This window comes from Lissotriton helveticus, chromosome 3_1 (genome assembly GCF_964261635.1).
Source record: "Lissotriton helveticus chromosome 3_1, aLisHel1.1, whole genome shotgun sequence".
NCBI lineage: Eukaryota > Metazoa > Chordata > Amphibia > Caudata > Salamandridae > Lissotriton > Lissotriton helveticus.
Genome location: NC_136061.1, coordinates 996,580,087 through 996,605,601, shown reverse-complemented (window position 1 = coordinate 996,605,601; position 25,515 = coordinate 996,580,087). Strand labels below are relative to the sequence as shown.

The 25,515-nt window shown below is 41.3% G+C and overlaps 1 protein-coding gene across 1 annotated transcript in view; it reads right to left on the bottom strand.

The window, feature by feature from the left end:
• Positions 1 to 23,224, bottom strand: part of TTN (titin) — a 379,890-nt gene extending 356,666 nt beyond the window's left edge. The window contains exons 1-3 of the mRNA XM_078681496.1: positions 23,094 to 23,224; positions 20,635 to 20,738; positions 45 to 248 (exon numbers count right to left, since the gene is read on the bottom strand). Of these exons, the coding sequence (XP_078537622.1) occupies positions 45 to 248; positions 20,635 to 20,725 (295 nt within the window). The 5' untranslated portion in view covers positions 20,726 to 20,738; positions 23,094 to 23,224. The remainder of the gene's footprint in view (positions 1 to 44; positions 249 to 20,634; positions 20,739 to 23,093) is intronic.
• Between the last annotated feature and the right edge of the window lie 2,291 nt (positions 23,225 to 25,515).

Below are 25,515 nucleotides of genomic sequence, written 5' to 3'. Positions count from 1 at the left end.
ATTGCAGGTATTCCATTTTTCTAGGGATTCGCAGTCTGCCATACCTGTCGTTAGTAGTTCGGCTGTACTAGTTACTTGTCCGGCTCCGTTGGCGGCTCGTACGGAATATCTTCCACTGTTGGCTGCTGACACGGCGGGGATCGTCAATTTAGCGCGGCCTTCGCTAAATGAGATCTGCACGCCGGGCAGAGTTGCAGGGGAGATTACCTGGCCATCCCGAAACCAGCTCACCTCAGGAGCTGGAAAACCTACAGAAGAAAGGGGCAGGTTAACTCATCAAATTTACATTTCGGACTCAATGCTATGCACAGCTTTCCGCAAAGTGGTTTGCTGGTCTCAAGTCAAAATGCAATGTAACTTTTTTTTCTCCAATTTGAAATTATTGTGGTTGATCTGAAGACTTGCCACACTGTAAGGTCAAACATAAAATAAACATGATGTGAAATTGTAAGGCCTCTTGGTGCAGGACGTATGCAGGTAAATGAAACTTGTCAGCAGCTAATGTTTCAGGCTCTGTCACATATCGATGGCAATAAAGGTCTTTGAATTGTGCTCCATCGTTTCATTGAACAGATAAAGGCAAGGAAATAGCAGCAACGGTGTCATATTTTATTTGAAAGAATGTAACTTTTATTTATCATGTCAGATAGCGCAGACTGCCAATATTCAAGTACTCTCTAGCAGCAAAGGGCTTACTGGATACTGACTTCTGAACAGTCCATACGTCCTACATAATAGCTGTGCTAACCTAACAGATATTTTGTTTACCCATTTAATTGGGACATCAAAATCCAAGTAACTAACTAATGCGACAAATTCATTACCACAAAATACACAACCTGAGTTCAGGCCTTTTAAAATATCATACTCAAACACGCACTCTCACACACACAAAACGCCTCCCCACCACACACACACACTCACTCAATTTGGAAATAGGGAATTATATACATATCCATGCAGAGAGATACAGAGAGGGGGAGATTGACAGAGTGGGAGTGGGAGGGAGAGAGAGAGTGAGAGAGAGAGAGAGAATACAAAATAGGTGTACTATGGTCACACACTGCCATTGAGAGGTTCTGGTGGCGCCATAAACAAAGAGGCCAAAAGTCAATGTTTGTAAATGTCATCAAACCACCAACATTACATGTTTTCTTTTATGTGACTTCTATAGTAGCATGAAACAGGGTGATGTTTATTGAAACAGAGAGGCTCTGATTACGAACGGCTGCACATCACGTTTTGGGTACAAATTCTCATTTGTACACACACGAGGATTACAAGTTGGACACCAATTAAGTTTAAATTGAGAATTTGCCACCGTGATATGCACCAGAAAACCCTGTGACAATTCGTGAGAGAAAGAAGTGCAAAATATTACTTCATGGAGGCTCTCTCTAATTGCAATCAGCCTCCATTGTTAGCTCTGCCTTGTTTTCAGAGCTCACATTTCTATAGACAGAATTAATCTTAGGAAATCAGATTATTATATCAGAAACAATAGTCTTGGCTACATAATTGAATAAAAGTCCTTATTTGTTCTACAATAGAACAGTATAGTGCAGCATTCAGCTTACTGCTTTCAATTACCACACTCACATTGACATTTAATATGAAAATATGTAACATGTAGCTTATGTAGTAGTATGTTACCATATCGCCATCTCGAGTTTCTTTGTGACATTTAGAAACCATTCTGTCTTTGAGCTTGTGATTTATCATGACATAAGAAACCCTCAATGGCAATAAACGACCACATTTCCCAAATACCCATTAGGCTTCTCCACTCTCTTTCTCTCTCTCTCTTTCTCTCCCTCTATTAATTACAACATATTTGGCAAAGCAACTTGGGGCCCGATGTAGGTAAATTAGATTTACCGATTCATAAATACCGAATTTTACCGATTCGGTATTCATGAATCGGTAAATCTAATGTAGGTAATTATTCTGTATCAAATACCGAATCGGTAGGATTCGGTATTTACCGATTTCTGTAATTCTGGAAGGCCATAGGAATCAATGTCAAATACCGATTCGGTGATTACCGAATCGGTAAAATTACCGATTTGACAAGGGGGACAGGGTGTCACTTTGACACCCTGTTGCACCCCTGTTTCTGGCTTGTGTGCCATGTGACACACATACCTAAGGGCATGTATGTGTGTCACATGGCACAGGTGTACATGCACAGATGTGCATGTACACTAGAATTCGTTATTTACCATGCAATAGTATTACATGGTAAATAACGAATCGGTAACGGTCTGTGGCACTGTTTTCAGTGCCACCTACATCTGTATTTACCGATTCGGTAAATTTACCGATTCGGTATTTTACAGAATCGGTAAATTTACCGAATCTGTAAATATACTGATTCTGTATGTTTTGAGGCCCCTACATCTCCATTGGCAAATAGCGGTCGGTAACGGCCGAAATCGGCTGTTACCGACCGGTATTTGCCGACCTACATCTGGCCCCAAGCTAGTCTAGGATATTACTGCATTTTTGGGAAGCTAGCATAGAAATAGAGGATTTCTAGACTTCTGTGTAAAATAAATAACTTGCCCATTGACATCAAGGCATATTTAAATCCACCACCAGACAGACCAGCAGTTGATAAACAACTATCTTTACAACACAGGCATACCCAGCATCCAGGTGCGTCTTCGTTGGAATATAGTCCTTTATGTTAACACACAGAAGAACATCAGCAACGTTCACAGTCAGCCATTTTGGTGCCAAGTCAAGTCCTGTTCTTCTTGAAATTAACATCCCAAAGTCGCAAATCATTCTTTACCGAAAGCTAACTCTAATGTTGCTTAAATGCAACCCACTCAAACACAAATGTATCACTTAATTGCCAACCTTTTCAATCTAACCAACTGGGAGACAGTTAATTTCATAAGTGTTAACCCTCAAATTGGCAGCAGCTAAACTAAAATCTCATATGCGAGAAAGAGTCTTGCAGTGGACTCTAAACCTGCTGAGAGTTGTTGTTTCAAGTGTATTTCTTTCAAAAAATCTTCTTGCATCTAAAATAATATGTCATTAATTGCATTCTCTCGATGTGACGAAAACCTATGTGTAGTCCTAACTCTCTTTCTGTGAAGAATTGGTGACTTTATGTGTAATAAGATGAAGACATTCCACTTAGACATCGCTGTGAAAGAATACTTTTTTGTAGGCTGTTACGTTAGTATCTCTGATTACCACTGCCTCTCACCTTAGAATGCCTGCTTTTTACAGAGGATTACTTTTATTAATTATTTACATCCAGTCACTGTTCAAGCGCACATAGAAACCTTGGCATCACACTTCCAAAAGTATCGTATTTTATAACCCATATGGTGGCAAAACCCAGTCTGGAAACTGCATATCTGTCCTTTGACATCTAGTGATACTTCTTGGTCATGACATTTGAGGTTTTATACCTCAACACTGTAGCATTCACTAATACTCCAGGATTAATTAACAATATCTGAAAATGTGGACATCCATGAAAATGTGGCTGGTTCAGTAAAAATATTATTGCTAATATTTATTTCAGCTTCTATGCCCACAGAAATCTGAACAGTGTCAGTATGTTCAGAACAATAATTTGTTAACACACCAGAATAACATGTTGAGATTCCAGGGACAAAACTATTTTTGATATGCCCTTTATTAGTATATGACAAGGCAGCCAGTCCTCTGACTGTACAGGATGCTAAATTCTCAGACACTACAAATAAACCACAGTTGGAACAGGATGCCCAAACAAAGATACTTGAGTTAGATTTGCACAACCACCTGACAGGATGAGGCCAAAGCAACTAGCTGTACTAAGACAGTGGAAATGTGTAACAGGTGACGAGTCAATCTGGAAAGACTTGACTGCACATATCCAAGAGACTCTAACTAATTCTTTAGGGACTACAGCCAGGGGAATGGTATTACATATCTGATGGACATGCTGAAAAATGTGATCCTTTGAAAAGAAGAACTGGTACTCATCACAAGAATCCCTGGTGCGTTGATTCCACCAGAATACTTAGTAGATTTGTATGGCGCTATCAGTGAATTGTTACAGGTATCACAGGAAAAAATATAAGACCATTAGTGGTGTACGATTTAGTAACCTGTCAACTGCAGGGTGCTTGAATTCAGTAAAGCCTTCCTATTAAAAATGATGGTGGAATAAAGTGTGAAGACACTTAATATGGGTCACCATGGACATTAAAACAGATGTTTTTCTAAATAGTTAGCAGACGTTAGTAGGAATGAAATAGATAATACAGTGAAAGGCATAAAAGGACTTCACAATTTAGGAAAGCAAACCGGTGGATAGGAGATATTGGTGACCAACAAATAAGGTGACTAAAACACATTTTATATATGCAGTAACAGAGACCCCCTGACATGTGAAATCTTCTAGGACAGGGCAAAAACACAATGTAGATATCTCCCTAGACAAATTGAATCGCTATAAACAGATATAGAAAGTGTGTTTCATAAGTCATGTACAAAGAAGGTCAAGCAATCAAGGGCAATACAAATGATCTGTTTTATTTAATATTTAAAATATAAAGGTAAAAACAAAATACGTGATCAACATATAATATTCACTATTAATAAAAAAGTTGTCTTTTTGAAATAAGAATGTACAGTTCATAGGTACAACAATTAATTTTAAAACAATACAGTCCAATTGTTGGTGGTGTGGCAGATCTATTTGTAATTGGACGCGCCTTTCGGCATGTAGGGACGCCTTCGACAGGAAATTGAGCCTCAAATTCCTGTATAGATGGAGACAGGAAACTTGGATAATCGTTGGGCAAATAGAGCTCCTATGTGTAAAAGCCTGTAATATTCTTGTAGTGTATTAAGAGTAATAATCGGTTTCATGGACCTTAAATATCAAGTTGCTGATGGTTCAGCAAGTCCTGAAGCAAGATTGGGTTGTCTTCAATAAATTAGGAACTTCAAAGGATTAGAATTTAAAGAATCTTATTTATTAAGATGACCAGTCTTACAGCGAGTATATCGTCTTGTAGCTTTGCAAAATACGGAAGTTGACAGGTACGACGCGAATGCAGGGATGGATGCCCTGATGTTTGTCGTGTCTGTTCTTGGCTGACATGGGAGTATAGATGTACTCCTGGATAGGATAGCATTAGCGTCGTTCCTGTCGACTTCTGTATTTTGCATAAGCTACAAGACGATATACTCGCTGTAAGACTGCCCATCTTAATAAATAAGATTCTTTAACTTCTAATCCTTTGAAGTTCCTAATTTATTGAAGACTACCCAATCTTGCTTCAGGACCTGCTGAACCATCAGCAACTTGATATTTAAGGTCCATGAAACCGGTTTTTACTCTTAATACACTACAAGAATATTACAGGATTTTACACATAGGAGCACTATTTGCCAAACGATTATCCAAGTTTCCTGTCTCCATCTATACAGGAATTTGTGGCTCAATTTCCTGACGAAGGCATCCCTACATGCCAAAACGCACGTCGAATTACAAATAGTTCTGCCACACCACCAACAATTGGACTGTATTGTTTTAAACTTAATTGTTGTACCTATGAACTGTACGTTCTGTTTTTAAAAAGTCAACTTTTTTATTAATAGTGAATATTATATGTTGATCACGTATTTTGTTTTTACATTTATATTTTAAATATTAAATAAAACAGATCAATTGTATTGCCCTTGTTTGCTTCAACTTCGTTGTACATGATTTATGAAACACACTTTCTATATCTGTTTATAGCGATTCAATTTGTCTAGGAAGACATCTACATTTTGTAAAACACATTTTACCCAATCCACACAGATATTGGCAATAGGAAGTTGTGCTTGAAAGGGACTTTTTGTTGTTATAACTGATAAGGACTGTGCCTCCAAATCAGTGTGGATTAAAAAACAATATATGTGGCCAACCCTGGGATGTGTTTCCATATGTAGAATATTTAAAGAAATATGGTAATATTAGAAGATAACCAAAAGGGGGTTTGAATTAATGTGGTTTAGTTAAATAAGTGGGGCACAGAAAGCAGTTCTTGAGTAATGAAAGTGAACAGTGAAAGATTTGCTGATTCTGGCAAAGAGGTTTGTGGTACAGAAAGTTAATATGGGGTCAGAAAGAAACTATGTGACATTTAAAGAGGTGATATATCTAAGTAAGAGGTGCAGTGAAGTGCCCATGAAAGCAATAATTTAACAATGAAGATTTCACCAATAAATGAATTGTAGAGCAATGAAAAGAAGCTGGTCAGTAAAAGTGGTGATAGCCCAAAGAAAATAATGTTGGGACAGTATAAGATTATGAGGGTATTAAAGAGCTATTTTGTGTATGAAACTGTGCTGGGACAAAGAAGAAGGTACGTGTTGGTGCCAAGGTTAATAAAATATGTGCTTAGGCTAGGGAAAGGCTACTGGGGAAAGCTAAGTAGGCGGTGGACATTAAAAAGTCAAATTTGGTGAACAGCAGGAAATAGCAGTAGCTACATTAGTTAGGGACTTAGGACTAAACAGCTCAGTGTCTCTTTCTCTTAGAGTATGTGACACCACTCACCTCATTGGAGATTATGACCAACTTCACTTCTGAGAATATTTAAGAATGTTCAATAAAATGAATACCATCTGGGGGGACCAGTAGGAGTGTTGTGTGCCCAAAGGCCATAGGCATACAATGTTGAGTGTCTCCAAGCTTCACTGAAACTGTTCAAGAGTTACACTTCCAATAAATTATTCACACAGTCAGGTTATGCGGCTATAAACTGCTTTAAAGACCAGGTCACTACAGGAAGTCATTTTACAAAGAGCTATGTCTACTTTAATTCAATCAGTTAGACAATGTATTGCTCTATTACAAGTTATTTTGTCTTGGAATATCTGAAAATCATATCTGGACAATTCAGAAGAATCTCAAAGTTATATATTTTATGTTATGTTTTACCAATTCTATATTGTATGACCAGGCATAGATTTTGCCTGACTACACTCCTGGGTTCCAACACCATGTAACATCTGTGCTGTCTTGAGGGGTATTACTATAGGCTACTAGGCCTCTTATGTACTGAACAACAGGTACACATGTGCCTCAATCCTTAGTCAGAGTTGAGAGATAGAGTAACATTTCCATTTATTAATAGGAAATAATAGACTGTTAAACAGCAAAAAAAAAAGTTTTTTTACCAACAGTAAAAAACAACCCTGCCCAATAACTACTTTCAGATACTGCATCTCTTCTGAAAATCTACTAGCTACGCAGCAAGACATACACCCTACTTTATAAATAATGGTTTCAAATATTGATGATACAAAGCTCTAAAAAAAGCAGTCCGCAGGACTTGAAACCATATGCATTTTACACTTAAAAAACTAAATGTTCGGTTGTTTTCCAATATTCTGGATGCCATACCAGAGACAGATAGTAGGGGGTTCAATTCTAGCCTAAATGTAAATACCTCTGTTGACATTATTTGATCTGGTAAGTGAGAGATGTATAGAAAGATATGTTTTGCACCCAAAGAGTTTAAAGTAATAGGAATGAACACCTTCTTTACCAAACAGGCCTGACCTCTACTCTTGTATATTTGAATCCCTAAAGGTTTCTGTTCTCTCTTGGAGGGAAATCTTTTAACACTTTTATCCACTTTACTACTACGAAAGCCCGTCTTTTTTTCCAGTAGTTAGGAGCTTGTTTAAACACAATTTAGAGACTGATTTTGCTCCGCTGATGATAGTGAATAAAGATATCTTAATAAATCCCTATTTGCTGAATCGTGCCATGAGATAAATCAAGCTTGAGTCTAACCTGAATCATTGTGTAGGAAGGAAGCCTGAATATACATTTCAGAGAGAGGTTCTTTGTTAATTCTGGGAAGGTTTTATTATCTGAAGCTAATGATCCCATTCAACACAAAACCTGGAGAAGAATGTTGGTTTTAAACGCTGTTATAATTGGCAGCATTGAACAACCACCAAAGTCAGCATTACATTTTTGAAATTGCTCTGTTGATGCAAAGGCCCACACTGCTTCCTAGTTCCGGCCATCTGACCATTTCAGAGATTTACAAAAGGTCAGATTTGCATCATTTTATTTCCTCCACTTTTTTATCATCCAATTGCCAGAACAAAATTCTATGCCTACAATCTTAATTTTGTCATGATTTACTGTCAGATGGCTATCTGAATAGTATGTATGAAAAGTTTACAATTTTCTCAGTCAACCAATAGATGAATAATCCAATAAAACAAGATTGTCTGCATAAAGTAAAGAGGGAATGTGAATAGCATCCATTTTGAGAGAAGTTTCTCAATCTCGGATAACCGCTAGGGATGTGAGCTACAAATAAGGCAAACAGATCTACTGCTAAGACACAGCCCTGTTTTTTTAAACCATTCCTAACCGGGATTCCGCTCCAAAAACAACCTTTACAATCAAGCTCTACTTGTGTCGTAAAGCCAATCAGATTTTCCCCAGAGATGCACAGCAACATTGTGCCTGCTTAAAGACAGACAAGACGAAATAAATCAAAATATATCTGTTTGCATATGCTATTGTATCCCCAGACGCCCAAGTCTGTGCCTGCTTCCCTTGATTCAATGCAATTCATGCTGTTCTCTGAACACATTCACACCTCTAGAGTGGGTTGGTGTGTATTTCTATAGAGAATATTCAGAATATTCATAATAGAACACTCCCACTGTTCTCAGTACCAAGAATGAGGAAATGTGTTGTTCATTTAATTTTTCCCTTGTAATTGCCACACATTTGAATATATTAATGAATGACAGCGTGATAAACAAATGATTTGAACTGGATAGACACATGGAGCCTTGTCCAACAAACAAAACACCATCGAGGAATATTGCATTCCACTTAGACAGGCTGGGGCTTATTCCTTCTTCCAACATATTTCTCCTGGCCATGTTAAGTAACTACGGTTACATAGACTAACCTTATCATCTCACATACAAATATTACCTCCACCAATAATATAAATCAAAACATGTCATTCGGGTACCAGTGTACTATGATATATCACAGAGTTTAGGAAGTGACGTCAAATTAATATCTTATACTGGTTACCACAACACATATTCTATTTCCAGGAAACACATGCCAATAATTTAGGATTGTTATAGCCAATTGTGAACCAGTCAGGGACATCTTAAAGAGTGTAGGGGTCCTGGGCATCCAAATTCTAAAGTTGTTACATCTAATAGTCAGGGGCAGCGAATTGTGTTTCATTGTTGTAACACAGCAGCAGCTCACTAATATTACTCCAAATAATCTCAGTGACACCCTCCCATTTCTTATATGTGAGGTCCTGTTTTGATCTCATGGAAACTTATTTTATGGATGTTGTATGCAACATAAACACAACATTTCTCTGCAAAATGTCTGTAACAGACTCACACACATCACTCACATTAGAAATAAATTAAAGGGTACAAGTATTTCAAACAATCTGTTTAAGAATTATGCATGATCATTAGGGCAGGACTTTCTGCATAACAGATCTGGCTATATTACGGGGCCCTCTGAACGGCTGGGGCCCAGGGCCCGAGCCTACTTTGCCCATGCCTTAAAACGGGTCTAGAACCAGTCTCAACTCTCTCACGGGTGAAGGAAGGTAAAAGAGGTTATCCAATGAATATCCTCCAATCGGACATAATGATGCCAAATGGAATGCTAATTTGTGATTGTGACCATACCAAGAAATGCCAACACAGTGTTAAAATACTATTATGGTATGGTAAGTCCTTAATACTACCCATTTGATTAATTGATTAACTAAAAGCCAAGCAGCATCTCCAGAAACTTCATTCAGTCACGGAAAAGGGGATCAGCTAACCAAGGGCCCTATTAGGATGGCAGACGGACCTGCGTCCGTCCGCCACCCAAGAGGTGGAGGGACCGTCCGCAGGGGCAGCGGCGGTCCCTCCGTGCAAATTAGGATGTGACCGCCACCCTGGCCCTCACATCCTGTATTTTTAACATTGCGGCGGGTGCTGCTTAAGCAGTACCCGCCCCAAGGTTAAAAAATGCATGTTTACCTTTGCATGCACGAAGCGGCAGGCACCGCGTGGTGCCTGCCGCTTCGTGCACGCAAAGGCAGGGGGGTACTATAGGTACCCCCCATGTGCAACCACCACCCCCCCTTCACCTCTGGGGGCCCGCAACGAGCCCCCAAACAAAAGTCCGTATGCCTTTCCACGGCGGAAATGCCGCAGTGGAAAGGCATAGAACTGCAGCCATCCTAATATGCCTGGCGGTGTCTGATAGGGATGTATGACGTTACAACGCATACTTTTACCACGCATACCATTACAACGCGGTTTTTACCGCGCATACCAGTACAACGCATAGCGCTTTAGGGTGCTGGATAGTGAATAGTTTCATTTACTATTCCAACTCCAGTCCCCGTGGACACTAGGGAAGGTTATTGGATAGTAAATTAACCTATTCCCTATCCTAGAGCGCCCCCAGCGCAATGCGTTGTAATGGTATGCGTTGTAATGACCGCATTGTAATGGTAGTGCGTGGTAAAAGATTCGTTGTAAAGGTTGTATACCGTCTGATAGACACCGCCAGACATGTTAGAGCTTTTCTGCCGCAGTCGGAAGGCGACCGCGGCGGAAAAGCGGCGGACGGTCTTCCTGACCCCCCAGCCATCCTAATCTGGCGGGGGGTCTTTGAAGGCTCCGCAGCGGTTTTTCCGCATCCTCCGGGCCGGCGGACACTTCCGCCGGCCCAGAGGATGCGGAAAAACAGCAATCCTAATCGGCCCCCAAGTTAGGTGCCACAGCACTGGTGTTATTTTCACATTCCTACCAAGTGGCAAGCACTCTCAACATCTGAAGCATTAAACATTACTGTGATCCAATGTACAGATAGACTCAGAAAAAAACCTCTACAGTGACAATACCATAAAATGCTCAATTAACACTAATTCACTTTGTATTTCTGGAATGAGCAATCAATAATCAGAGCTTTCATTCGAGGTCCCTCTCCCAGGGGCTGTATCAAGTGTCAGAGAAATTACCCCAGATGGTAAGTGCATTTCTACCGCTGAGACCAGTTATTCAAACATACTCCTCCACCTATGCAAAATTTTAGTACAAAGCCTAAAAACATGGCTGCGACTTCACACGTCTCCCTTTGTCACTCATCCGGATCCCAAATATTTGACACTTCCCAGGCTAGGCTGAATTGGATTGAATATTTCCCCATACACTTTCTGGTGCACAGGAGCTTCCAAATATGCTGCCTACTTTTTACCATGGAGTTCCAGGCAGCGGTTTTAAATGGTCTCCTGCACTAGTCTACTTTAGCAACTGAACTGAAAAATGTCACTTGCCCATGAGCAGTTCAGAACATCAGCAAAGGAAGGGCTGTAATGAACCCTAATATGCGGCCTCTACAGTTATTCCCATAGTCTTCAACAGCCTCTCTGCTTTACTGACTCTGGATGGTGCCCTCCCACCATTATCCTGATTGACAAGTATTGAGAGTTACCAGTTACCCATAACATTCTAAAAACAGAGTAACCCAAAGAAAGATGTGTCGTTCAAGAGTGCCCTCAGCAGTGCAGGACCTTGCCATAGATCACATTTGTGTAACTTCTAAAGTAAAACCTGACACTTTTCTGGGCTGCGTGCATAAATATTACCCAATTAATACACCATTATAGTGTCATGATCCCTTGACAACCACGCTAATTGCAGGTTCTCAAATATTTACCCCACTAACTCTTAGGTCCATATGTATCAAAGCAAAATGGGTTCGCAAACGCCGAAATTTGCAGAATTCCTGCGTTTGCGCACCCATTTTCGCCAAATGGTATGTATGAAACATTTTTGGTGCAAAATAAGGAATCGCTAAATTTGCCATTCCTTATTTTGCGATTGCATTTAAGTAATTGCAAATTTTGCGATTCCTTAAATGCAATGTACCAACGAAAAAAACTGTCCAAAATGCCATTAAGGAAACGCAAATTACCACCAACTTCTAGTTGGTGGTAAGTTGCGAATTCTTTTAAAAAAGCATTTTTTTAAACATCAAAAGGTGCCATGTGATGCTCATCATGCCCTTAGGGCATGTATGTGCACCATATGCGCACACATGTCATTTTTAGGGGTGCAGCAGGGTGTTCTTGAGACACCCCTGCACCCTTGAAAATATTCACAATTTGCGATTAGCAAATTGCGAATCGCAAATTTCCCCTTCATTCCTATGGGCCTCCTGGCCCATAGAAATGAATGGGAAATTATTCCTTAATTAAGGAATTTTAAGGAATCGCTAAAAAGAAGCAATTTCCTACTTACATACCATTTTGCGATTTCTAAATAGCGATTCCTTAAAAATCGCTATTTAGGAATCGCAAAACGGAATATTGATACATATGGCCCTAGATTCATTATCATCACCTCTAAGTCAACTCTTGAATAATATGACAATATTCACGCCATGGCCTATATTAACCAATGCACTTATTAGTGCGCCACGTAGTACACTGCAAAATGTTTATTAAATTCAGAAATATCAAAGGAAAATACCCTCGCTTCAACATATCTGTGCTCCTTTAGCAGAAGTAACTAAGATTAGTCTAACAACATGTATTGTTAAGAACAACACAAAAATGAGGTAAAGAAATTAGAATTAAACTTATGGGTTTTTGTGATTGTAGGTAACAAAACTGCACTGACTTATTGTGAAACATGTATTCGTGATAAAGTAATAGGGGGTGCATGGACATCAATGCACAATTGCCAAAATCTAAATGATAATACAATCGATCCTCCGAGTTATCAGCAGTTCTCAATCATTTTTAATAGCTACCTAAAAGAGCTCCAGACACTATCACAAGGTTAGCATACAGTCTTAAGCCAACCACAGTCAGCTTTGATTGAAAGTAGCAAGTACATTTAATAATCCTAGCCTATGCCTGAAAACACAAGAACAGTGGAAGGCTAAGCACTAATTAGTTTATATTTTAACCATAATCCCATTGTCCTCTAAATTTAACTACCATCCAACAAACCTAGCAACCATCATACCTATCTAAAATTAGTACCACACCTGTGCCACAATGAATTGCCAACCGTTTTAGGAACAAAACAGAGGGTTTGAGTGGGCGAGACGCTAAAAAAAGCAATGCATTGTGAAACATTGCAAAGCACCACAAACAGGAGTCACAGGTTATCTTTCAAATACAAAACCTATTTTGCGCTGAAATATTATCTTTGAGCTGCGTCAAAACCTCTTTGAACCATTCCTCTGCAAATTTATGCAGTGTGGGGTGTGACTGTGGCAGGCCAGTGTAAACACCTTACATTTGGTGTAAATCAGATTTAATAACATAAGAGTGATCTGGTATAAGCCTGGAACTCCAACATTCCAATGTTTCTTTGTTCACAGCTCTGTCTGTGAACAAAGGCTTCAGGGAGTCTGGGGGCTTTCATTCCCCTCGAACTCCCTGAAGGCTTTGTTTTATTTGTTAGAACATTCTGCCCTCTAGTGTCAGAATGTTCTAGTAGCCTTGTAGCCCTTCCCAGCTGGGTAATACCGGCTAATAACCCTTTTAAGTGCTGGTCACGTTCAGCGGACGTCGCGTGCACTACCTCGGTAGTGCTGCGCACGTCCGCTGAACGTCGCGGCCCCGCCCACGCAATAGAACGTTCCGCACCAGCGCGGAACATTCAGCACAGCAGAGGGGTTAAAGTCCCTCTCCCTTGTTAAAGGCCCTCGCATTCGGCTTGGGCCTATAACGCTGGAGAGGGCCTCAGCGGGCTATAAGGCTATAATATATCTTCATGTTACATGCGTCCCATACCCAAAAGTACTCACCCTACCTGTCTGGCCCTCTGCGCTGGCGTCTACACATAGGAATTTGTTCTGGAGGAAGTACCTTCAGTACAAATTCTAGGCCAGACAGTTCAGTGCAGTATCCTTTGCGCCATAGTGTGAGACTCTGCGTCATATAGAACAGTCAGGTTTAGCGTGAGCACCACCAATGACGTAATTAGAAGGCGACTTAGTAAATCTGGTGATGCACTATTTTCTGCCACTCATACAATCCAGAGTTGAGATTTTGCACGAAGAACTCCCTTGTGTGAAGGACCGTAAATGTTGACCTAAATCTCTGACTAAAGACTGAGAATTTAATCTTGAACTGCAACTAAATACAACCATTAGTTATTTCAACCACCAGCTTAGATTCTGACGAAACAGGATACAAGATATTAAACCAGATAACATAATAAAAGTGATCTATACCCTTATTGTGTCAAAACTAGACTATTTTTATATAATCCACACCAACCTCCCTGAAAATACACCTGGGTAATAAAAGATTCTGGGCTGAGTAACAAGCCTCTAATCTTGTGAGAAATGCTGCTAGTTGGCAAGTGAAAGGCGTAGAAACTTCCCTGACTTCAAGTAATGCATAGAAATAAGATCAAGTCATTCTTCATGGCCACAAAATATTCTTCTTGCCCAAACACAGTCAGACAAGTCTCTTAACAATCCCCAATCAATTAACTAGTGCATTCACCACTGCTGCTGTTAAGATGTCGGACCTAGAAATCATGTTATAGTGGGTCTCAAGTTATCTTTAAATTGCTCTTTTGAAAGATATATCACAATATTTGCTTCATTGCTATTCTTGGCCAAGTGCCACTCATTTGCTAGGTTCTAAATCAAAACATTCACAAACTATACTCATTTTGGCTATTCACAAAAACTGAGTGTAAAGTTATTCAAAAGTGTAGACTTAGACATCTCCACTCTATAAAAAAAGGGGTAAAGCCAAACTTACAAGTGTAAGTTACTACTAAAAAAACGAAGTAAGTCTAGCACTACAGATGGCCATCTGCTGGTAGTGGAACACCCTTCCATATGAAAAAAATGGAGGTAGGAACTTAAAATAAAACCCCATAGGAAATGCTATAAAATGAAATTAAATTATTTTAAAGAGTTATTACTATATATAAGAAGCATTATTACAATAAATCTGTTTCTGGCATTTAATTTCTAAAATAAACTCACGCCTTAAGTACAAAAATGTGTTTTATTATGCATTATTAATTATTAAAAGTAATGTATCGAAATACAAGTAATTGAATAATATTAAATAAAAGGTTTATTACATTATTGTCAAATGAAAAAATGTGTTATAAAACTTCATAATTAAATTAAAAATATGTACTATTTTACATCTTTTTTATTGAATTATATTTATTTTTATTTTTAAATACTCTAATTAATTTAATGTAAAATTATATCCTATGGGGTTTTATTTTACATCCCTAACTCTATTGATTTTGTGAGTGTTGCAGTACTAGTGGTTCACCATGTGTGGTGCTGGACTTACTTCAGGTCTGAGCTGGAGTGATTTACTACCATTTTGGGTCCCTTTTTGGCTGTAATTAATTTAGAAGTGCTCTTTGTAAATAGCAGTGGGCTTATTCTGTGGGTGGGTAGACATCCCTCCCTAAACCTCCCATCTGCCCTCCGTTGAGTACCATTGAGTTGGGTAACAACAAACATCTGTTATTCAGCGCCAAGATACCGGTAGTGGTGAACGTGCGCTTTACAAATACACATGTTATGTTAATCTCTCCTCACTCCTCCCTATTCCCCTCTAGGTATTTCCCAATGTCCAGTTTTTTTAAATACTTTTTGTAGTACATTTAATCTGGGATTTGTTGATAGAATTCAAAAATAACATTCATTCACCGGATATTCGATTGACCCAAAAGTGAGGAAAACACAATTGAATTCATACATTGAAAGATTTCGAGTGTTCTGGCATCTGGTGACTTTGCAGCTTTAAAAAGTATATAATTATATTTTTTTAATATGTCATTGCTTATAAATGTTTATAATTATATTTTATAACGCCTGGACAAATATGATTACAATTTTCCTCCAAGTGTATGTTTCATGTGCTGGTACTCGTATTCAGGGGTCAGGCTAGTGCAAATGTAATATAATGAATTAACATTAACAATGACATCTGGCGATCAGCTACACACAAAGACTGCTAAGTGGTGCTACTGCAACTCTTTTTCTAATATCTCCAACAAGGACTTTTAACAGAAGCAATAGACACAACTAGAAATGTTCTCTCCCGAAATCACCTAAAAATATGCCGCAAAATGACCATCATTAAACAGGAGCACCAACATATTGTAAGACATTGTCTATAAACACGAGCACCAACATTCAATGAGACATTTTTAAATAGGAGCACTAGCATAGTACAAGACACCATCTTTGAAAGGGATTACAACCCTACTGTAAAAAAGAGCACCAACACACTATAAGGCAGCCACCTTTAAAGGTGGGCACCAACATTCTACAAGACAACAAACTTTGGACAGGAACACGTCACTCCCCTGTCTAGTTCAGCAATGGTAACTTCTAGCAATCTCTCATTTATTGATCATACATCTGAGAAACTGAGATGTGTTTACAAAAAACAGAAACAAACACAATTACATGCACATTTAAATGATCATTGGTTGATGCATCGCAAACTCTACCACCACTACTACTAGGACTGACTATAAGAGTTAAAAACATGTTGGATAAGACAATACACGTTTTAAAATCCACTTATTTCTTTTTTTAAGGAGGTATGCCTTTTGATACACCTGTAAGATCTCAGATTATTTTAATAATCGTACAAATGTACACTCATGACATGTTGTCCAAATACTTCCATTTTTATTAACATTTCCTCTTACAAAATGTACCCTCCTTGAAAGGATTCAAATGCAGCCATTAGGCATTGCCGTTTCAACATGTTATGCGATGTCATATAATACACCATTATGCAATTTTTTGTTATTTGGCATTTATGTTGCACACTTCTCCCATTGGTATGAGTGAGAACTGCTGAAGGGATATTGCTGATTTGTCTCCTGAAAGTAGTTTCACAATTTTACCTCGCACTTTGGCATCTCTCTTTATGGATTTCATTACCAGAGGTACGAGTAATACTTGATTTAAGTGTACAGAAACTTGCACAAAAACGTACAGGGTAGTAATGGAACAGAGACAGTGGAACACCCCTTGATTTACTTTTTTTCTCCGTATTGAAATAAAAGTAGATATTATGTGTTCTTGAATTTGTCTTCCATATTTATTTCAGCAGAATGGACAAGGGGCCAAGTCACAAGCTCACAGGGTCCAGAGACAGATGCGGGCCGGAACAGACCGGTCAGAGGCGGTGGCTGTCTTTTGAATTTTGGAGGTCTCCCATGGGCAACAGTGATTGGTCACCATGGGATCGGTGGGGTCACCTGGGCAAGCATCAGGGGTGGCAGCACAAGTTAAATAATGGGCAAAGCTACCCGATTGCCTTTCTCTGCTAGCTGTCCCTGATGACCGCCGACACCTCCCCTGCCGTTTTGGCACTGGATTTCTTATTTTCCCCACCCTCTCGTCCCTATATTGAGACCACTGGGTGATGTGCCTTTTTTTATCATCAGTTTAGGTGGAAGAGGAGCTGTGTTGGCGGGGGAGGAGTTCTGTTTGGCACAAAACAGGTAGACAACCTTTGCATCAAGAATATAAATGCAGGCTAATTCAGGATGGAATCGTTTTTTAAGCCTTTAGCACAAGCTGGGGCCGGGGTACTATGGTCTTTATTGGAAGGCTGAGGATGTCCGCTACCGCAATTGTCTATAGTCAGCCAGCGTACTCCACTGAATAGGCTCCTCTGTGGCTTTAACACTGGTGGTAAACACGCCAAGAGGCTTGTGGTGTTCCAAACTACTGAAAGATGCTGCAGGCCAGCGTTGCAGCGCACGAAATCAGCCTGCTGTTCTTACACTTGCAAAATAGGGCTGTCACATCCTCTTTATGATGTGGTCACATAAAATTTCCTTCTGTGCAAACATGTTTGTATTATTTCACGTCTACTTTAGTTTGACTGGACTTTTACAAGCAAGTTTCCCATGATCAGAAGTAAAGAAGAGATATCAAAATGTAGTCAGCTTCTCACACGAAGTGGTTTAAGCTGCTATATGATCCCACTTGAGTTACCATTGATCGACACAATGGTGCGATGAAAGCACACTACCAAGGGGTTGTGGGCACTCTAGTTGCGCCTCTGATCGAGATGGTGTGGAGATGCCAGGGGTACTGGAGCGCATTAGCTTGATTTGCTTAAGCGGTGCGCGTGCATGCTCACCTGAAACACCAACAAAAACCAGAACGTCTGGTCACCCTACCTTTGAGGCCTGAAAATAGAGTCCCCTAAAGACCCCTTTCGAGGCCCCCCAAAAAGCTGGGGGTGCTCAGACCCCCACAGACCTCCCCCTGCCCCCCCCCCACTTAAAGCCCTGGGTCAGGTCATGAAATTCAGGAGAAAGTCTTGGTTAAGAAAGGCATAAGGCACACTTGCTCCCATGAAAATACTTACGAGACCCATTTACATTTACAAATGAGAGGTGTAAATGCACGGTGCAGGGATGTGCACGGATCTTACAGGTCCATGCTCATCCCTGCATTAGTTCCCCATTGCAGAACAGCTCTGTTTTCTTAAAACTCTTCAGCTGTGCCAGGGAGGCGCTACTTTCAGCCCACCGTGTGGAAAGGCATACTGGGCATCGCAGTGGGGGCAACAGCTGGGAATTTTAGAGACAAATGCTGGGGCACCCCCAAAGGGCTGTTATTTGTCACAAAACACTTTGGTGCAATGAGGCTTCATGGCGCCGTCCTGGATTTAACCCCTCCTGCTCAGGACCTCCTAAGTTATAACCAAGGAGCAATCCGAACTGAGCGCGCGCGCTCTGCAAGGCATGAGAGTGAGGGGTAATGAGGTTGGTTTATTAACTTGACCTGAGTCCTGCGCTTGGGGGACTCGTGTCATTTACTGTTGAAATAAGCAACGGTTGCTTTAAATTCGAAAATTCCTTGGAACTTACTATGTCCGAATATGTTTCTATATCTACTTGTCGGGGAAAAAAGAGCTGGCAACAGTGACTCCGCCGAGGGAGGTAACTATTGTTAGCGCAGGAGGTGAGTGGCACCTAGGCCCAGATGTGGGACGAGCCCAATGCACCACAGTTAGGAATGGGGCATTTTATTTGCTGGAAATAGGGCCCATGACACTCGTTATGGCGCTAATGACACGGATACACAAATATGCCGCTTTTTGATATAGTATTAATAAGTGACGGCGAATGAAAGAACATATGTGCCGGTGATTAGCGTGTTTGACTAACTCTAATCCGTGGCTTTAGCACAGGCGCACACAGGCCTTAGGCCTAGCTAATAATAGTGCGTCACCGCAGCAGAAATGCTGGCAGGCTGCACCCGAGCGTGCCTTTGCTCCGGGAAGCCTCTGGTACACATGCCAGTGCTGCTGGGCAGGGGTCTACTTTTAGCAGGAGTTGAGCCCCGTATCAGTAGCAGATGAGTCAGGCTGTGGGCGAGGCCTCTCGGGCGCAGGGGCCTATGCCGCCCACCTCACTGGTAAAATTAAACCCGCCACCAATGTGCTCCGTTTCCTTAAATGCCAGGGACCGTGAGCATTCTAATCTGTTTTGTCACTAGTGGGGCGGGGACCGCGAGGTCGAGTTTAAACAGCCCATCACCCCTACTTGTACGGAATGACTCTCAGTTGAGATCACTGGCGCTGCTTTTATGCACTAATCCTCACATAACTTGAAAAAATAATATAAAACAAGATAATGGGTATTCGTAAAGCACATGTTTAACAAACGTGTAGAGCTAAATAACAAATGGTATTTCTACCCAACTCAACCGTGCTAATGTTATGGACCTCGGAAGGATGAAAGGTTCAGTGGGTGTTCCAGGATTCAAACCTGTGGCCATGGGGGCCAAACACGAGTCCCTGCAGTGGATACAGAAGTCCACAACTGCAAACAAACCAGACTAAGTTACAATTCTATGGCAAATGGTTCCAGGCCTCCAGCAACAAAGTCCAAAGGGCATGAACTACAAACCTGTGCGATTTATATAGGTGTGTCGTGTGTTCGTTTGAATAATGGTTCTCCTTAACTGCTGGAATTAACTTAACTATGTACTTGACTCAAATGCTAGGTTAACCTGTTTACAATCTAGCACAGCTGTATCGTTACAATCAGTAGTAACTCTAGCTCCCTGAAGTAAAGACGATTCTAGGCTCTGTGGATTCATGCACACATTGAAACAGTTTCTAGGACAGAAATACGAAATCCAGAGACCCAAAGAAAAAGTTGTTACTTAGGAAGTTCCCAAAACCTGCAATAAATCCAGGCACACGCAAAATCACTCTTACCAACAAGAGTGTACAGAGCATGTGTAACATTACCAGGCGCCTCTGTGCCCCGCGGGCACCACTCTGCCAAGCCATGCAAACCAATGTCTTCTGGCACTTAAACCCCATAAAGGGTAGTACGGAGACAACAACTCCCAGAATGAATTAGTAGGTAAATGGTCCTCCATGACTGGAGCCATGGTCCCTCGGAGCTATCTGATAACACCAGCACGAGAGGAAAATCATGTTGCGCCTGAAAACTTTCCGTTGACATGTTCACGCTTGAAACAAAATGTGCACAGCTCGACAACAACTCGAAGAGGACATAAACATGCATTTTAGGAGGTCCACTTACCACTAATATGAGCCTCAAAGGTTGCAGCACTACCCTCAAGTGCTACAACGCTTTGTAACGGCTGTACGAACGTTGGTGCTTGCGAAGTCATCTTGATAGGCACTCTGGAAGAGAGAACAGGTGCAAACGTACATTAGCGGAAGGACACGTGCACCAACAACATACATTGTAAGCAATGAATACCTCTATCAACACAGCTGCCCCTCTCTTTACTGCCCCTCCCCACTCTTGGTACCCCGACTTCAAAGAGGGCGCAATGAGGATAACGGAATAAACATTTACTTGTCAGGACTCCGTCTCAGTCCTTACTTTATCAAATAACTAACACATGGGACACTTTTTTTCCTAAGAGACATTTTGTCAAACGACTAAGATAAAGAATGATACATATAGCAACGACTGACTCTTCTCGACTTCACCTTCGTGCCTCTTTCTTCCTTCCCCTACTCTCTATTGGTCTCATTTTTGCGTTTTTCTAAATCGTCCTACTTAACCTTAATTCTCACTTTCTCCGTTTGTCCCGGGACACAATGTAGGAATGGAAAATACATCCCAGACCAAAACACGTGAGTGCCGGTGCTTATCACTGGAAGCACCGGCACAAATCAAGCACCGACATCATCATTCTCCTATGCAGGTACGACACTGACCTCAGATCATAACCCGGAGCATTAATGCAGGGCACGTATCTTATATACGCCCTAAATTCGGATTTAAACACGTAATGAATGTGTCAATTCGTTAATCTGCGATGTCCTGTTTTAGATCGTGATCGTGGTAACATGAAACGCTTCCTTCATCAGAATGAGACCTCTGAAAATAGTACGTATTTAATTGATTTCTGTGTGTGCAAGCGACACGGTCGAACTGTAAATATCGTTTGTTACACTTTTTATTGGAAGGAATGTGGACAACATCCGTGCGGCTCTTAGTGGTAAGGTGGTGGAGGTAGGTTTTTTTTTTTTTGGGGGGGGGGGGTCCATTTCTGGAATTCAGAAGTTGCCAAGCATTTGCGCAGCTGTGGACAGGTATGTGGGCCTAGAAGCCCCCTCCCTTTCAGCGTAACGCCGCAAGAAGTAGCGGACGCGAACTTCCAAAGAGATGCGGTGGTCGGAGCTTATTCAACTTTGCCTCTATTAGCACTTTAAGGAACAAACGTCCCAAAGCAAAGATGTGCTTTCCACAATTTGACATGTTTCTAAATCGAATATTACAGCACACTCTCCGCGTGGTTAAATGTTATTTTCTTAAAGGGTTCCAAAACCTTTGGTTCGTGAAAAAGTTTTAGTGAAGTTTTTTTAAGTAAGCTTTTGCTACTCAAAATATGGAGGCATCGAAAAACGCAACCCATTGGGGCACAGTTGAATAAGGGAAATATAATTATACTTTAAAAAGAACACCCGGCTCTGCTTAAATAAAAGTGTTCACTGTATAGTGGGTGAGTACCTAGACTTTACTATTCTCTACCATCATTATCGTTCACGATTCCCACAGGCTTTGTTTAACAGTGGTCCGAGTTATTAATTGCAGCCTATTACATCGAGGGCGTTTGGCTCGCACACCAGAAAAGTTTTAAAAGTGAAATGATAAAGCGTATTTTGAAAGTATTAGCATTGGTAGTATGTAATTTATACTTATGATGGTAAAAGCCATTCATCCAATAAGGCCTGGTCTAAAAATAGTTCCTTCCCGCTCTGATTGACAGCAGACAAGTGTGCCCCCATGGGGTGGGGGGTGCAACTGATACCCTCACAGTCCATTGCCTTAAAAAGCCATGCCTGCTCAGCTGCTGCCGCTGCCCTGACTCAGGGCTATTATTGGCTCTGCTCAGCTGGTGGCTGACAGATAACCTTCAGCATTCCTCCCTGGGCACCCCCTTCCACCAGGCGGCCACTTCCAAACTTAGCACAAGTGGCGCTTACATATTATACTGTGGTCCCCCCTCGCCACGAGGCACACATGGCCGTACACAACTAGATAACGTGAAGATCTATACATGTGTGCCGTCATATTCTGCCAACGTGGTGCATTTTACATGTATACATGCAAAAATATATGTAGGTATATATTCTATTTATATATATATATAAATATCTGCCTCTATTAAACTCGCTCGAAATGGTTTTGCATAAGTCAGATCACCAAATATATATATGTAACCTTAAATACCAGCACATGTATACTCATCCATTCCCATGCAAATATACAAAAAAAGAATGTACATTAATATACGTATACATATATCAGTAAGTCTAGGCCATTAAACAACAAGTATTAGAAAGATACGGAATTACATTTAATTTAAGTATGCAATATGTTTTTACTCGTACATATGTAATAAAACAACGAGATGCTCTTACAATAAAGGCATCTGAGGAGGGACATTGCTCAAAACAGCTCCTGACTAAAGTGGTATAAGAAAAGAAAGTTAAAGCGGTTTGAGTGAAAATACCACTAACCTGATTTCTCGAGAGTGCCTAAAAAGGGTGGGCTGAGCCCAAGTTGGTTAATTTGCGGCACGACCTCCTTATCCAGTTGGTTTTGACAATCCCAGTATGTGAATGGTTGAGCCTCCTGCCCTGAAAACAAAACTACACAGCGGTTGCGTCTGTGTAGCTTTGCTTCCCTCCATGCAATCCCTACACCCGAGGCGAGGTTGGGATGCCCGCACTGCTCAGAAGCCCCCCCAAGGCTCCTGGACCTCTTATACCGCAGATCTGCTGACAGCCCGTCGGCCCCGCCCACCGGACCTTAGCGACAACTTCTGATTGGTCGCTGAAAGGAGAAGGCCGCAAGGGGCGGGGCCTCGCTTTATGCAAGTGCGCACCTGTCACCCGGTCGGGGGAGGCTAATTTTGGTACCACGAACACTCAGAGCGGAAACCGGCGAAATGGCGGACGGACGTTAAGTTTCGTTTCTTCTGCGGCTCCGTATTTCTTTAGTGCATGTTTGATAAAGAAGGAATGACTTTGGAGGTACGCAGATTCAGTCATTGGCACTGCAGATATATTCAGCCATTGGCCCTTTCTGCCCTGTAACAGGGTCAATCAGTGGCCCGTCAAGTGCGCTGACCTCATAAATGCGGCACAGTCTCACGCCTCCACCCTCAAACGCCCCTCATTGCGGCCACGTAGGGCGACTTTTTGAGAGAGTCAAATAAAGGGACGGATGAGAGACGAGATGGCTTTCGGTGACAGGGTTCGCATCCAAGGAGCAGGACACACGATTTTTTTTTCCTCACATCACATGTTTGACCTGTAAAAAGATTATTCTAAGACTGTAGCAACGTATTGGCGTTTAACAACTACAACTCACGCCAAACTAAGGTTTAGACGTGTATCTGTACAGTTATAAAAACATGGGGCAGAGAAACTGGACGACCTCGGTACAAAAACGGTGCAGTTAGGGCAAAGGTGTGTGTATGTAAACAAAATGTGAATTAAACATTCAGGCTCGAGGTCATGTTAGTGTTCACCGTTTAAGTCATATGTCCATAATATACACACAAATGTATTTGGTCTCGTCTAGGTGGGAGCCCCACGAAACAGCAGCAGTATAGTTCGCCCGGTCCATTGTATATTAGCGCTATAAAATAGACGTTGCGGCATGGATTCTGAATGTAAAGTAAGAACGTGTATTTTTGTACAGCTGCATTAAGAGCGTCGACCGATCTCAGGGCGCTGTGCCAGAGTATACCGGGCCATTCCGGACACAGACACCCACACCAACATAGCAAATTCAACTGTATCGAGGAAGACGCTACCAAAGTGCTCAGAATTAACAACGTTTGCCTTTCGCATTGTTCTGACGTTTTCCCCTGAAGAAGAGGTCAAGGATGTGACTATTGAGGATGCTTCAAATAGGCGCTCCATACAGAAAAGAGAAACCATCTTCTTCCTTCAAGTATTAGGTTTTGTTGAAAAGTAGCCTATTGTACCGAGGGAAGCACGCACTTTATTTCGTCAACCTCATAAGAGTAACACATTTAACAACATGTGGCCTTTCAGCCCTTCATCAACATGACATAACATGAAGTGATACCCGTGAACTTTGACCTGTGTAGCATTGAAATCTACAGTGAAATCATATGTCTATCATCCTTAGTGAATGAAAGGGAGTGCGTAAAAATCATAAACAGCAATACAGCTAGAGAGAACTCTGAAACGTAAGTAAGTTAAAGGCAGGCGTGGGACTTTCAATAGAAAGTATAGGGTTTACTATTCAAACCACAGGTAAACCATAAGGCATCCATTTGCTTGTTTTCCTCTACCACGCAGTGCATGGCCATGGCGCCAGTCCCTTGCTTTCTCACGCTCAAGAATAGTTACCCAAAACACTCACTTCTGTGCTTCCATGGGTGATAGAGACTAGGGATATTGCTGATCTAAGAGATCAAGGTCTCAGGAGGAGAAGACTTTCAGGGGGCTCAATGAGGTTGCACTGACCACCTCCAGCAGACCCTGAGAGACCTTCGTGAAGTGAAGCTAGAATGAAAATGCTGTTTGGGGCTCACTTATAAGGGCTCAAATTAATGAATGTAAAGAACAACTGGTGGACAGAATGCAGAACAATGTCATACATTCACCCCAGTACAGAGATCCGGGCCTAAATCCATCGTTTTTATGCTCGCCATGCAATTCCAGTTTGGACCCAGCCATATGCAAATCAGTCTTGACCCTGCGCCCAATGGGAAGAGTCCAGCCGAACTGCCAGGCCAGGTCCTCCCTGGACTGGAAACAAGCATCCTAGGACCAGTTTCAGGGTTTCACCCCTCTTCAGCAAGGATAGCATGACTCCAGTGGCATGGCGAGCACAGGACCCATGTCTGGGCATACCCGTCCCACTCGGGGTGACAAATGCAAATAAAAAAAACAATTGATA